The sequence below is a fragment of the Dendrobates tinctorius genome, unplaced genomic scaffold (genome assembly GCF_039654945.1).
Source record: "Dendrobates tinctorius isolate UK_male_01 unplaced genomic scaffold, ASM3965494v1 ptg000104l, whole genome shotgun sequence".
Classification (NCBI taxonomy): domain Eukaryota; kingdom Metazoa; phylum Chordata; class Amphibia; order Anura; family Dendrobatidae; genus Dendrobates; species Dendrobates tinctorius.
Genome location: NW_027361772.1, coordinates 15,832,847 through 15,847,567, shown reverse-complemented (window position 1 = coordinate 15,847,567; position 14,721 = coordinate 15,832,847). Strand labels below are relative to the sequence as shown.

The 14,721-nt window shown below is 43.9% G+C and overlaps 1 protein-coding gene across 1 annotated transcript in view; it reads right to left on the bottom strand.

The window, feature by feature from the left end:
• TACC1 (transforming acidic coiled-coil containing protein 1) overlaps nt 1-13,113 on the bottom strand; it is a 122,341-nt gene extending 109,228 nt beyond the window's left edge. Inside the window, exon 1 of the mRNA XM_073588815.1 lies at nt 12,939-13,113. Coding sequence (XP_073444916.1) covers nt 12,939-13,003 — 65 coding nt within the window. The 5' untranslated portion in view covers nt 13,004-13,113. The remainder of the gene's footprint in view (nt 1-12,938) is intronic.
• Between the last annotated feature and the right edge of the window lie 1,608 nt (nt 13,114-14,721).

Here is a 14,721-nt window from a genome sequence, read left to right as displayed (position 1 = left end):
TTGGTCAGTATTTTACCTCAGTATTTGGTCAGTATTTTACCTCAGTCTTTTGTCAGTATTTTACCTCAGTATTTGGTCAGTATTTTACCTCAGTCTTTTGTCAGTATTTTACCTCAGTATTTGTTCAGTATTTTATCTCAGTCTTTTGTCAGTATTTTACCTCAGTGTTTGGTCAGTATTTTACCTCAGTATTTGGGCAGCATTTTACCTCAGTATTTGGTCATTTTTTTACCTCAGTATTTGGTCAGTTTTTTACCTCAGTATTTGGTCAGTATTTTACCTCAGTATTTGGTCAGTTTTTTACCTCAGTATTTGGTCAGTTTTTTACCTCAGTATTTGGTCAGTTTTTTACCTCAGGATTTGGTTAGTATTTTACTTCAGTATTCATAAGCCAAAACCAGGAGAGGAACAATCAAAGGAAAAGTGTAATAGAAGCACCTCACCACTTCTGTATTTATCACCCACTCCCGGTTTTGGCTTACACATACTGATGTAAAATACTGATCAAATACTGAACGTGTGAACGTAGCCTTATTTTGTTAGTACTGCAAAACAGCAGAGGAATGGAGGGAATGTAGAAATCCCGTGTTACATCTTACACGCTGGAAATATGAGATCTTTCACATAATGTTCTTCTGTGGTGAAACATTCATGGAGGCCACAATCCATCCTATTGTTCGATGCCTGGAGTATTATGGACGTGTGAAAATCTGTTGCTGGGGAAGAAGGCTCGAAAATACTAAAAACAACAAAAGCGCAAATTTTTTTTTAATTTTAGTTTTTAGAGAAATAAAAAAAAACGCAAATTTTATTTACTTGTTTAACATTTTATTTTATTTTTTAATTTAACTTATTTTATTTATTTTTGTATATATTTATTAACAGGAGATTTCCAAAACAAAGCAGTTTAATTTAAAACATGATATACCAAAAAGTGACAAACACGACAGTAACAACAAAAAAAATCTATAAAAACACACATAAAAGAAATACACAAAAAAATGCAGCTAGGTGCAGAGGGCTGTGGAGTCGGAGCTCATTTTGGTGGAGTCGGTATAAAATGGACCGACTCCTAAAATATATAATAAATTGGGTACAGTAGTTCAATGCAGAATGTGCTGAATATTTTTTCATAGGAATTTGGGAAAGTTATGAAATGTCCTATAAATGGCTGTTCTATTCCTGATCCAAGGCTGTGGGCCCACGATGCGTTTTGTTAAGCGTTTCCGCAGCGTTTGAGCCGGATCAGACGCTGTAGAAACGCTTAAAAGATGCATCAAATTAATTAGCATGCATTTTTGGCTTTTTGTGCCAATGCATGCGTTTTTAACCGCTCAGGAATCGCTTAGCGGCTAAAAACGCAACATGCTCATTAATTCCCGCATTGCTGAGCGTTTTTAGCCATCCCCAATGATCCCAGAAATTGCGTGTCAAAAAACGCGTCAAAATCGCGCAAAAAACGCGCGGAAAAAGACGTGCGATTTCTGGGAAGGGGATCCTTTTCCTGAGCGTTTAAAAACGCTAGCGTGGGCACATAGCCTTAGGCTACATTCACACACAGCATTTTTGCTGCATTTTTTGAGGATATGTTTTTCAGTTGCAAAAGCAGATCAGCTTTTTAAAAAACTGCATCACCTGAAAGGTTTTTGAGCTCATAGATAATATTTTCAATAGCAAAAGCAGATTAGAAATCTGCTCTATCTATCCATTTATCCATATCTGTCTATCCATATCTTATCTGTACCAAAAAGAATGAAAGCCGGGTAGCACACAGACTAACACTCCTTTTTTTTTAGCACCAGTCAGGTACACCTCATAGCTGCCCAAAAGGACGCCCCGGACAGGCATTGCTCGTCTTCAGTAACACATCAACATCAATTGATAGTTGGAATAAATAGACTGCATTCATCACCACATCTTCTTAAGGTGCAGGCTTTATTTTCAAGTGTAGGGGTGTGCAGTATAAGGTTCTGCAGCAGCTGAGGTGTGCAGTATGAGATACTGCGGAACAGTATGAGGTTCTGCCCCCCCCCTAATTTTGATCCTGGCTAAAACCATTTCTTATAGATATGGCAAACCCTCAGGTAACCCTAAATGAAGGTCAATGGACACAGGTGGCTGAATTGAAGGAATTTCTTAATCGCCTATTTACCGTGACTAAAAAATTACAAGCTGAGGATTTAACTCCTGGCATTTTCATAAGGGAGTGAAAGAACTTGCTATTTTGCCTGTCCCAAAGAGGAGATTTAATCGCAGATGGCATTTCTGCTTCAATGAAACGGAGAGAGACAGCTATTGGAAAATAAAATTTTTCTGGCAGGTGTTTATGTGGACCCAAGTCATCGTATATTGCTTGATGATCAACAGCTTACTAAAGGAAAAGAAGCTCTGACTGAGGTAGCAGTTAGGATGAGTGGCCTACAGGAGGACTGCCAGGCGCAAGAGGACTCGGGTCCTGACAGTGCTACTGCTGCCATATCATCATCCTCATCAGATGAGGAGTTTGACTTTGACAAGTATTTGGATGACATGGAGCAGGCAAAGCATTGGCGCAAGGAAAAAGATTTCACTCCGTCTCCTATAGCAAGCAGATTGACCATATTTCAGCAAAATGTTTCACTTGCTCTCTAAGAAATAGAAAAATTCAACCATTCATCAAAACTGACTGACTGTGCATGAGGCAATTCCTTTATACTTGGAAATTGTTAGAGATGTTTTCCATGTGGTTACGGCTTTGCCTCCAACCCAAAGTTAGTGTAGAGAGGTTGTTCTCTGGCCTTAAAATTATTAGGTCAGATTTTAGGTCATCTATGAAGAAGGATCTGATGGAGGCAATTCTATTTCTTAGAACAAATTCATAGACTGCACAAATGTTAGTTAGTATGTTTTTGTTGAAAACTGTTTTTTGCCACTTACATAGTTTATTTACATAGTGTTATATGTAATCGATATTACATAGTGTATTACATATTTACAATTTATTACAGTTTTTTGCGTTCTAAAGTTGTATTCCAATAAATATATATTATGTTCTATCTAAATGTCTTGATTATTGTATCATAAAAATGATTAAATGTCTGATGTTCACATTGTACTACAATAAATTTTTCACTTGAATATAAGCAATATATGTCGGAGTCGGTGGAAGGGAAATTGAGGAGTCGGAGTCGCAGGTTTGGCTTACCGACTCCACAGCCCTGGAAATGGTGACATTCTGCCAATACTAATAGTGTGAACGTCACCTTATGGTGGGAGAAGCTTTGTACATTTGTTTTCTCCTACACAGGTGCACAGTAATGCCCATCATTCATATGGGAGCAGCTTGGATATTTGCCATCGGCTCATTCTCGATCCCAGATCCGTGTGTGCAGGCGCTGCAGGACTGGCCGGACGGGTTTGTGGATTATCTGATAGTCCGCACATATTATGTATAAATGTGTCCTGTAATAAGTGTGGGAACATCTCATCAGGGCAAGGACCGCACCCAGCGGACCAGGACTGTCAGCAGCTGGAAAACACACAAGTGCAGGGACAGGTGCACATCCTGCTCAGGGTGTGGTGACATATGCAAACACCATCAGTCCGGAGTCTACTGTAACCCTTTATTGTCCAAGAAATAATAGCCGGGTATTGGGCTGGAGAGCAGATTTCCTTACACTCCCAGAAGGTATAGGAAACTTGCCAAAAAAAAAGGGGAAACCTCCTGGAAAAGAAGGCAAACTCCATGGCACTCCGTCCCAGCTAAGCACCTGCCCCTGTTTGTTCCTGTGGGTCTTTCACTGCTCGGAGGGAGTGCCGAGGTCTCCTCTCTACGAAATCCAAATGCCCTAATTGGGAAACCCCTTAGACTATAATCACACATAAGTATCAATTTTACAATTTTGTTGTGCTCCTTTTTAGCTTTATAATTTCAGCAGGTCTCCACTAGTGACGAGCGAGCGTGCTCGATAAGGTGCTACCTGAGCATGTTCTAACCAAGGGTCTTCGGCGAGCTCGAATAATATAGCCATATGTCTCGCGGCTGTTCGACAGCTGCAACACACGCAGGGATTGTCTATCAAACAGAAAATCCCTGCATGTGTTTCGGCTGTTGAACAGTCATGAGACATGCAGCCGCGGGAACTCAAACATATCTTTTGAGCACGCTGAAGACACTCGGTTAGCACCCGAGCATGCTCAGATAACACCTTATCCCAGCATGCTCGCTCGTCACTATTCTCTATGAGAAAGCCGCTGACAGACATCTCTGGCAGTGGCTTATCTCAGGGATAAAAAAGTACCAGTAGTCCAAAATCAGACATGCCGGATCCTTATCTCCCCCCAACAATCGTCTGATAGGGGCCCCAATACACCTTAGACTGTTGGCAGAACACGTTGCATCGATCGGTTCGTCGGACGTTAGTCTGTGTATGGGGAGGGATTTACACTTGATGTGATTTTGTTATTGTATGGCGGTATTATCAGTGTATTCTATGGCACTAATACTTATATGGCATGGATATCTTTTAGTGTATTGTAACTGAGTACATTTTCATCTGTCACTTTCTAGACAAGATTTTCCTACCCTTCAGCTGAGTTCTCACGTCGTCCGTCGTCGTTATCAGAGGTGATATTGTAGATTTTATTAGATTACTATGGTAAAGCCAAACTGCAGATTATAATGCCGCATTGTCCGACATCAAGGACAGCTGAAGTTACAAAGCTCCCAGAGTAACCCTTGTGTATAACTTGTGATCGAAAGTAGCCACTTTAGCTGATCGTGCCACATTCCTGCCATACTACTTATTCCCTCCGAAGGGATGCAATATTTATGCAACAGATTTTGTGACGGACATTGAATCTTAGCAAGACTATCGAGATTTCTTAGAAATGCTTTTTCCTCGATATTCTCACATTCCAAACAGGCAACCAATCACCCGACGATCAAGAAAAACGATCATTTGTCTGATGAAATGATATTTTGTGCTGCACAAAAGATCTTTGTTCTTGGCAGCACTTCCTGTGTAAACAGGTCATGCGCTGCCGAGAACGTTGGCAGCTTATGTTCACTGAACTATTTATTACAGATATTTCAGTGCTCATCAGAAGAACCTGTCGGCGTAAACAGGCTATTATTCTCCGACTGGCAATCAGTAACTGGTACTACTGGAGAATCCAACTTGTCCCACAAAAACAAAACACAAGCCCTCATATGATTACATGAAAGTGAAAAAAAAGTTTTGACTCTTGGTAAAATTGCAAAGCAAAAATCTTGGACTGAAAGCTATGATACCATGATAAGCTTTTGGTGAGTTTTTGATGTTGCAGATGTTTTGCAGCATTTCTGCACCTATAATGTAAATTAGGTTACATGTTTGTTATTTAATACGTTTTTTAGGCTGCAGTTTCTCTTTTTCGTGTGTCATGTTTTAAATAAAGCTGATTTGTTTTTAATACTCACTTTTACAAACCTTTGTAACATAAACACACTACTGACCCTACCGATTCATGTACAGACTAGAGATCCTGACTCGCAGTCCATAGTGGTTCCTGCATGAGCCAAGATAGCCCTAACCACAGACTAGAAGATGGCAACTTGGACCTATGCTGCCTGAAAGGCCGTCGAGCACTTCATGTGCCTCCTAAGAAGCGGTGGGCAGAGCAGAGTGTAAATTACCTACAGAAGGGAAAGTGTGCTGAAGGAGAACCCAGAGTGAATAAATCAAACTATGAAATACAAAATAAAGGATTAAATACATATTGTTAGAATACATGCTACCTAATTCCTAAAAAGAAACATAAGATAGGTGAAGGGAAAAGGACATAAATAGCAAAGAGTTAACCCCTAGCTCAGGGGTCGGGAACCTTTTTGGCTGAGAGAGCCATGAATGCCACATATTTTAAAATGTAATTGTAGCGCCCCTGTGGGTCCAGTCGCCACAGAGGTACTGCATCACAGCCAGAGGTGTGGTATCTCACGACCAGGTAAGATGGGGGCACCTCACCACACTCTTTACACTGCATTCAACACACACACACACTAGCTAGTCAGGGCACCTGGACATACCCTATGGGAGGAGGGCCTCATCCCAGACTGGTTAGGAAATGGTGTTGGGGAGCTAGTGGGGAAGGTAGGTATTGGGGAGGAGCTTAGAAAGTGGAGTGATGTAGAGTAGCCAATGGGAACAGCGAGTGGGCGGAGCTTAGAGAAAGAGTGGGAGATTTGAAAGACAGTTGAGAGAGTCCCCTCAGGGGAAGAGCGAGAGAAGGATGCACTTGGAACAGCTCCTGTCAGGAAGAGCTGCTGGATAGATTGGCAGGGAGGAGAAGCTCCCGGGAGGAAAGAAAGGATTTTCTAGAGACCCACGCTGATTGCTATCTGGTGGGAGAAGAAAATAGGTCGCAGAAGGGTCTCAGCCCCTAGCCTAGCGAAGTAAGCAACAAACTTAACTAGCAAGCTGACATGTTATGAAGGAGTCACTGTAGGAGGCAGACACAAAAATAGAAGCTACGTCCAGAAAACCAGAGAAGTTGGCAACTATCAGATTGCAGACCCCTGAACCTATCAACACAACTAGCAGTAGCCGTGGGGGGTTCCTACGATGCCCTAGACCCCTCGATCACAGCTGGAGCGCTAAATAGCCTAAAGACAGAAAAGGAAATCTAAACTGCCCCAGAGCAGACCCCAAAGTAAAAGGCAGCCCCCAACATATAATGACGGTGAAGCAAGATGAAAAAACACTCACACAGATAGAAAGATAGGCTGAGCAAACGATGGGGCCCAAGATAACTAAACAGAAAAGGAAAGGAAGGTTGCTGTCTGCAATCTGCCAAAACCCTATCAAAGACATAAGCCAACAGCTGATATGGAAAAAGACCCTGAAGCAGCTAGGCTTCAAAAACTAAATCAGCACTCAGGTATTTTCAGAAGACAGAGCTAAAGGAATTCAGCTCACCCCAGCAGGGAATGGCAGAAATCCAGAAAAACAAAGCAAAACAAAGTCAAAGCACCAATGCAAAAAGCCGAGCAGAAAACTTAGCTTTAGAAGAGCAGGAATTCAGACTGGTCTCCAAGGATCCCACAAAGAAATCACCCGCAGGGCAGAAGGGCGTCGGCAGCCTTATATCCAGTCAGTAACTCCACTCAGCCAGTCATCATCATCAAACTCAGGTGTTTGATAATCAGGCTCACTACCTTTCTCTACCAGAAGAGGGAGTTCCTCGGGCCTCAGTAGTGAAGGGGAAAATGAACTCACAAAACTGACAGCTGTGGTTGCTGTATGAGCCACAGGGAATCCCACAGTTATCTTCCCAGAAAGGCAGCCGTATAGGATCAAGGAACCGCCTGAGTGACGAATTCTGACAGGATCCGCGGCAGCTAGCCTGGGACACTGACTGTGAAGGTGCTGGAAATGGAGAAAGGAGAGGAAATCAGCACAGTGAGACGGCCTAGGAAGGAACATACTGAAAGGGAGTGTTGGAGGGGTGTACTCATCTACCTGGAAGTTTACTGGACCCCTGACCAGGAGGGCTCAGCATCGAAGCGGGCGTCTGGTGCACCGGACAGTGAGAAAAGCCCATTGAACTACATGCGACTGTGTCCTTCATTTTACTCCTTCGCCACTCCTTCACTCCACTCCACATCTACCAACTCTACCAACAACTACATCTATTCTGCCCTGGGACTAAAGTCCTACCTGTGGAGGGCTACAACATCACAGCTGCGCCCAACATCCATCCCAGAGAAGCAACACTGCAGCGCTGGTCACCTCTGAGCAGATTGCCACAGGTGGCGTCACGTATTCAAATATAAACTTTATAACTTTATTCTCATCTCCTTAAATACCCCCACCACAAACTATAGCCATTGACCGCCTGGGGCCACGGGCCGGGTCCCAGCCGCTGTGACACCGTCCCCACATTGAAGTCGACGGGCCCGGCTCCGAGTACCCCGCGGCCCCCGGGGCACGTCATTTTGGCGTCACGAACAGGATAAACGAAGCCCGGTATCACCGGGTCCTGTGTGCCGAAGATTTTGATGGATTTGAACGTTAAAAATGACTAAAATGTGTAAAAGAAAGGATTTATTGAACTGTGACATGAACTCTAAAAATGGCCGCCAGAGCAGTGAAGAAAGGCGTGTCATCACAGGTGACACTCAAGGAAGAGCACAAAAAAAAGTTAAGTTCCCCTGCCTGTATGATTATGTGACTGCATCATGGCCAGTGCCCCAAGGGGAGGAGATCACCCTGCTGAGCGGCAGCCTGCGGCTGAGGCAGGAGGCCTTGCAAGAGCTGAAACAGCAGCGCACCCGGGAGGGGCCTACAGAAGATGAATCCTCACCTGTGGTACCTGCGCCATCGGTACCTGTCACCGCTGCACCAGCCCCGTCCCTGGCAGCCTCCGCTAACCGCGCGGCCTCTCTGACATGGCCGCCAGCGGTTGCTGCTGCCTCCACCCTGACACCGCTGCCAGCCGCTGCCTGCTAGGAGGTGTTATCCGTGGGACCGGGAGCCAACATGAATGCGGAGGCTGTGCTCCTGCCCGAACCTGACGCAGCTACGCAGGTCTCGCCGATGGCTCCACCAGGTACTGTCCCTACACCGGCTTCACCACCGCTGTCACCTGCCATGGTTGCTGACCAGGCAGCAGGGAAGACTGCTGCTGCTACCAGCCTCCACCTGTCGCCTGCACTGGACCCTGATGGTCAGGATAAAGAAGGTATGGCTGTGGCCCCTGCATCTGGAGCAGCTATTGCCCCCACCACAGCAAGCACCAAACCAGCCTCACCAGGAGGTGGACACCCAGAAAATCTGCCATGGAAGCAGAAGAAGAAACCTGCTTCATCATCCCCAGGAGGGGATCACCAGTAAGAAAGTTGCTTACTAACTGAACAGTTACCCAGGAGGGTATTTGCACAGTTGTGCCTATGTTGGTTACCTCTTTTTCAATTTTCTTGTTGCTTAAGTTTTTGATACCAGTTTAAAGAACTGAGAGATCACGAACTGCGTGTGGTCCAAAAACTTTCCCCTGTAAATAGTTGCGCCTCTTAAGGTGCTCTTTCTTGGTTTTACTAAAACCTTTGATAAAAGAACTACTTCAGACCTGAACAAAAACTGGCTAAGAACTGGCTCTGGAAGTGGAAGTCCATCAATGTCCTGCAGCTCACCCAGGACCACCGTTGGAGGTTTAGAGCGGGTCCTCCACCAGTAAAAGGACACTTCAAGATTCCCCAGCTGGAATTACCAAGAATTCAGTTGGATTTATGATAAAATGTTGCTAGTATTCATACATTGATAGTATTTTAATATTAACAGTATTTATTAAAGATAACATTTGAAATATCTTAGAATAGAATATATTGCCAAGATAGTGATAGCACTTTATTGCAGATTAGGCTGCGTTGGTAATGTTTTAATAAAAATGTGAAGTTTTTAAATAAAAATGTACCAGGTGGCGAACCATAGCTAGCGGTTGTCATCAATTAGCACTTTGAGTTACAGGTAGTATAAATAAAGTTATCTTAGGTTACGTTAAAAGAAAAGGTACCTCTCTCAGGAGAAGAAGTTTCATTGTAAAATGTATTGTTAATTGCTGCAGTAATGTTTGCAAAATTACCTTTGTATGTTCTTCTGTAACATCTTGTGTTTTATTTTCAGCCCGCGGACGTGCTGGGTTTAACAGAGGGGGAATGTGGTGCCCCTGCGGGTCCAGTCGCCACAGAGGTACTGCATCTCAGCCAGAGGTGTGGTATCTCACGACCAGGTAAGATGGGGGCACCTCACCACACTGTTTACACTGCATTCAACACACTAGCTAGTCAGGGCACCTGGCCGTACCCTACGGGAGGAGGGCCTCATCTCAGACTGGTTAGGAAATGGTGTTGGGGAGCTAGTGGGGAAGGTAGGTAATGGGGAGGAGCATAGAAAGTGGAGTGATGTATAGTAGTAATAAACTTTATTCTCATCTCCTTAAATACCCCCACAACAAACTATAGCCATTGACCGCCTGGGGCCACGGGCCGGGTCCCAGCTGCCATGACACTGTCCCCCCTTTGAAGTCGACGGGCCCGGCTCCGAGTACCCCGCGGCCCCCGGGGCGCGTCATAATTCCATGAGAGCCCTACAACATGTTTAAAATTAAATACAAGTAAATGTGTGCATTTTATGTAAGACCAAAACTTTTAAAGTACAATAAGTCTCTGAATTCTTTTTAATAACGTTGTTATGCTGTTGCTAACCATTGATGCTGGAGGGATGAATGTGCGGATGAGCGATGGATGGATTGAGATATAGTTGGATGGATGTGTGGATGAGGGATGGATGAAGAATGGATGGCTGGAGGGATGGCTGAGGAATCGATGGATGGAGATAGCTGGATGAATGGATGTGTGGATGAGGGATTGATGGATTTAGATATAGCTGGATGGATGAGGGATGGATGGAGGGATGGCTGGATTGATGAGGGATGGATGGCTGGATGGATGGAGATATAGCTGGACGGATGAAGGGATGTGTGAATGAGAGTTGTGTGGATGAGGGATGGATGGAAGGAGAGATCCATATCTGGCTTGCGAGCCATAGGTTCCCGACCCCTGCCCTAGGTCGTCTTTCACTGACTGGCTTAAACAGCAGCAGTATGGCTGGACATCCAAATGAGAAAATAACCAGCAGGAAATACTAGCAGAGGGAAAGTATGAAAACTGCAACCGAAAGGTGATAGGGCAGATAAATGAGTAAATGAAAACACCTGTAATTCTAAAAATACTGAAGCAAGGATAACAGAAACTAAACAACAGAAGAAACAGCGTATCTGCTGTGGCTTTGTGGAAAGAGAAGTTGACAACTAAGCACAGGCTCAAAGGTTTGAACCCAGATGCATGACGCTAATGCAAGTCTAGGGTGAAAATCCGAACATAAAACTCAGCGTACCCACAAAAGAAATTAACATGTTGCAGACTTCAAACCCGCACTGCAAGTCAGTTTATACTGACAATAAAAGAAGCACAGTGGACATGAGATCTCTATATGAATCCCATCCCCTTTTCTGGAACTGTAAGATGCTGCGTTTTTGACACAGCGAAAATACACAACGTGAAAAAACTCATTTTAAGCACAGGGCCTAAAGGGGTTCTCTGGACAAATAATAATGATCCATAAGATTAGCAATCAATATTAGATTGATGGGGATCCGACACCTCCCATTGGCTAGATATTTTCAGCTCCCACATTGGCTGGGTGTAAGCATTGAATGGAGTTGCACTGCTCAGCTCTGTTCAATGTGTAGTGGCCGCTGCTGAGTACTGCAGATCAGCTCCTCTTTTCTTCAATAGGAGCATATCTGCAGAATCCAGAAGCAGCTGCTGCACATCGACAAGAGCAGAGCTCTGCTTATATCCTGCCACCGCTCGAGATAACAGCACATCGGTGGGGATGCTTTGTGTTGAACCACCACCGATCTGAAAATGATGACTTATCCTAAGGACAGGTGCTGACGACCGTGTATTCTCTCATGCGGAAGAATCGGGCCGATTATGCAAATCATACTGTGATCAAACTCTGAACAAAATGTGATCATAGTGTGATCCAATTTTCTTGGAAGAAAAGATGGTACAAAAATAAATGTCTCCATCCTCTTCATTCTGTCACTGCATGGAAATTGTACTGCACTCTAATGTCATCCGAGTGCAGTCCAATGTTTTCCATGGACTTGCATTTGCAAGTCCGATCTGAATGTCAAATTATGTATGCTGTGACATGGACAATTGTTTAGCCCCATAGAATAACACTGGTCCGAGTGAGATCTAATGTTTTATTGCTTCGAACTTAGACCGAACATATAGCCGTGTCCACGAGGCCTAAGGATAGGTGATCACTAAAATTTGCCTAGAAATCCCCTTTAAGGACCAAGCTTTGGCATGTATTTTTTAGATTTTCAGGTCAAAAACACATGGTATGAGGTTATTACCATCATTTAAAGCTAAGGATAGGTCAAGTTTATCAACTGGTGCAACTACTGGGCTCTGCAATGAACCTGACGGCAGGGCTGAAATACCCCTGTTGGCACAGGTTGGTAGCCTTACATGTGTGCCACCATTCCATTCATTCTTCGTAGGGCTACTGGAGATTGCCGACTACAGCGCTCAGCTTTTTCCTGGCAGTCCAATAGACAATTATTGGAGAGGTGGAGCCCAGGGCATTTCACAGTTCCGTTTTCTGGATTGGTGGAGGTCTAGGTAGTCAGACCCCTATCGGTTACCATTTATTACCTATCCTTAGAAAAAAGATTTTTATAAAACATGAAAAAAATACAAAAAAATACAAAAGGTCAAATCACCCAGACTCAAAATAAAACAATAAAAAAATAAAAAATACACATATTTTGTACCAGAAGTGTCTGATCTATCAAAATATCAAATAAATATATTTAATCGGTAAACGGCGTAACAAGAAAAAAAATCGAAGCACCAGAATTATGGGTTCTTTTCCTGCTGCACAATTGCGATAAAATACAGTAAGAAGCGATAAAAACATCATATCATCTACCCCAAAATGTTACCAGTAAAAATGTCAGCTCAGGTAGCAAAAAATAAGCCCTCACCGGCCCCAGATCTGGAAAATGTAAAATGCGTCGGGCGACACAAGTCCTGTGAAAAAAAACAAGACCTCGTATGGCCATATTGACGGAAAAATGAAAAAAGTTATGACTCTGGGAAGGAGGGACGCGAAAAAGGGAAATGACCAAGGATGACCAAGGATGAAAAGGTTAATAACCCTATAAAGTACTAAAAAAAATACCTACATACACTTTTACTATATTTTAGGAAAAAAACACTAAGTATTACAGCATGATACGTAGCGATGCTCAATGTTATCTCCCAACTTTCGCACTTGGCCAGAAGTCCATGACTCTGCACATAGCATTACACAGCGAAGTATGACGCAGAGGCTCTTACTCACCTGGACTGGGGCGGCGGGGGGTTCTCAGGTTGACCCTTCTTTCTTTGGGACAGTGCTCCCCCCATAGTGATGTCTAGGGGTCTTCCCAGCCTGGATTCCCCTGGAGATTTCCTGTAGGAGCTTTGAGCTGCAGTGAGGATGTGGCTGCATTGCAGGGAGGGTGAGCAGGCGCTGATGGCAGTTACTGGGATCCACCAATGACAGCACTCCCTGCCTGGGAGCTTAACCCCTGGTGCACTTACTCACTTAGCCTGCTGCAGGTGCAAAGTCATTTTCTCCACTGTTTCATCCATATTCAGGCAGCAAGGTTATTCTTAATATTTCCACTTGTAAAAACTTCTGCCAAGCTAAAGTTCTGTCTGAAAATTAGGGAGGAAAAAACTTAGAAGATCCCATGTGCTGATCGGTCTTAAAGGGATATTCCCATCTTAAAGTGTAACAAAACTTTTAAAAACTGTTCCAGATGTTGTAGCCACGTAAAAAATATTATCGATCATTTGGGGTCCTGGGTGGGCAAGAGTGCACAAGTGTGAGCTAAGTGGTGTAAAAGGTCAGTGCGAAAGTACAATACTCCGCGTGGGGTTTTAGGCTACTCAATGCAAAAAGTATAGAATTTAGACCTAAATTATTTGCATAAAGCTAGAAAACTCTTTTATCGACTAAGCCAATTTTCAATTTTCCATGCCCATTTTCCGAGAGTCATAACTTTTTTTTTTTCAACCACATAGCCTTATTGAAAAACTTAGGCTGTGTGCACACGCTGCGGATTCCGCTGCGTTTCCGCTGCGGTTTTGGCCGCTGCGGACACGCAGCAGTTTTAGCTGCGGTGTACAGTACCATTCATTTGAATGGGAAAAAAAAAACGCTGTGCCGACGCTGCGGAAAAAAACGCGCGGATTTGCTGCGGTTTTGAATCCGCAGAAAGAATTGCATGTCAATTCTTTCTGCGGAAACCGCTGCGGGTTCCTATCTCCACCATTGTGGAGATAGTGAATCCGCAGGACCAAACCGAAGGCAAAACCGCAGATAATCCGCAGGTCTTTGGACCTGCGGATTATCTGCGGTTTTTGCAAAATCCGTGCGGATTAATCCGCAGCGGATTCCGCAGCGTGTGCACGTACCCTTAGAGGGGTCATCCTTATCTTCTGAGAAGTCTGCAGTCCGAATTTTCGGAAAACAGAACAACACCTTTAAAGAAATATTTATGGGATGGAATGGGAAAAAATAAAACAAAACGCTAGTCTGCCATTGTCAGACTAAGTCTAAGTGCACACATTACAGAAAATTTCTGCTCAAAAACCTGAATCCCTTCCCAGAAAACGCACCTATTTTTCCGCGGCGGTTTTTGCGCATTTTTTGCGCGGTTTTGATGCGTTTTTTTCCGCAGCGGTTTCAAACCACATGGAAGAAGCCTAAACCGCGGAAAAATCTGCAAAATTAATGTGCATGCTGTGTTTTTTACTGCTATGCGGTTTTTTCGCGGTAAAAAACGCATCAATGTGCACAAAAAGTGCAAAATGCATACAAATGACTGGGAAGCTTATTTTTAGCGGTTTTATAGTGAAAACCGCGGTAAAAACCGCAAAAAAAACCGCTGTGTGTGAACACAGCCTAAGGCTACTTTCACACATCCGTTTTCTTTATCCGGCATGATGCGGCGAAATATCGGACTACCGGATCCGGCCGCAAACGCTGACACCGGATCCTTCTTTCTGCCGGATATATTCCTGGCAGAGGTCTTCCGGGCATGCGCAGTGTGAAAAACCGGTCTGGCGTTTGGAAA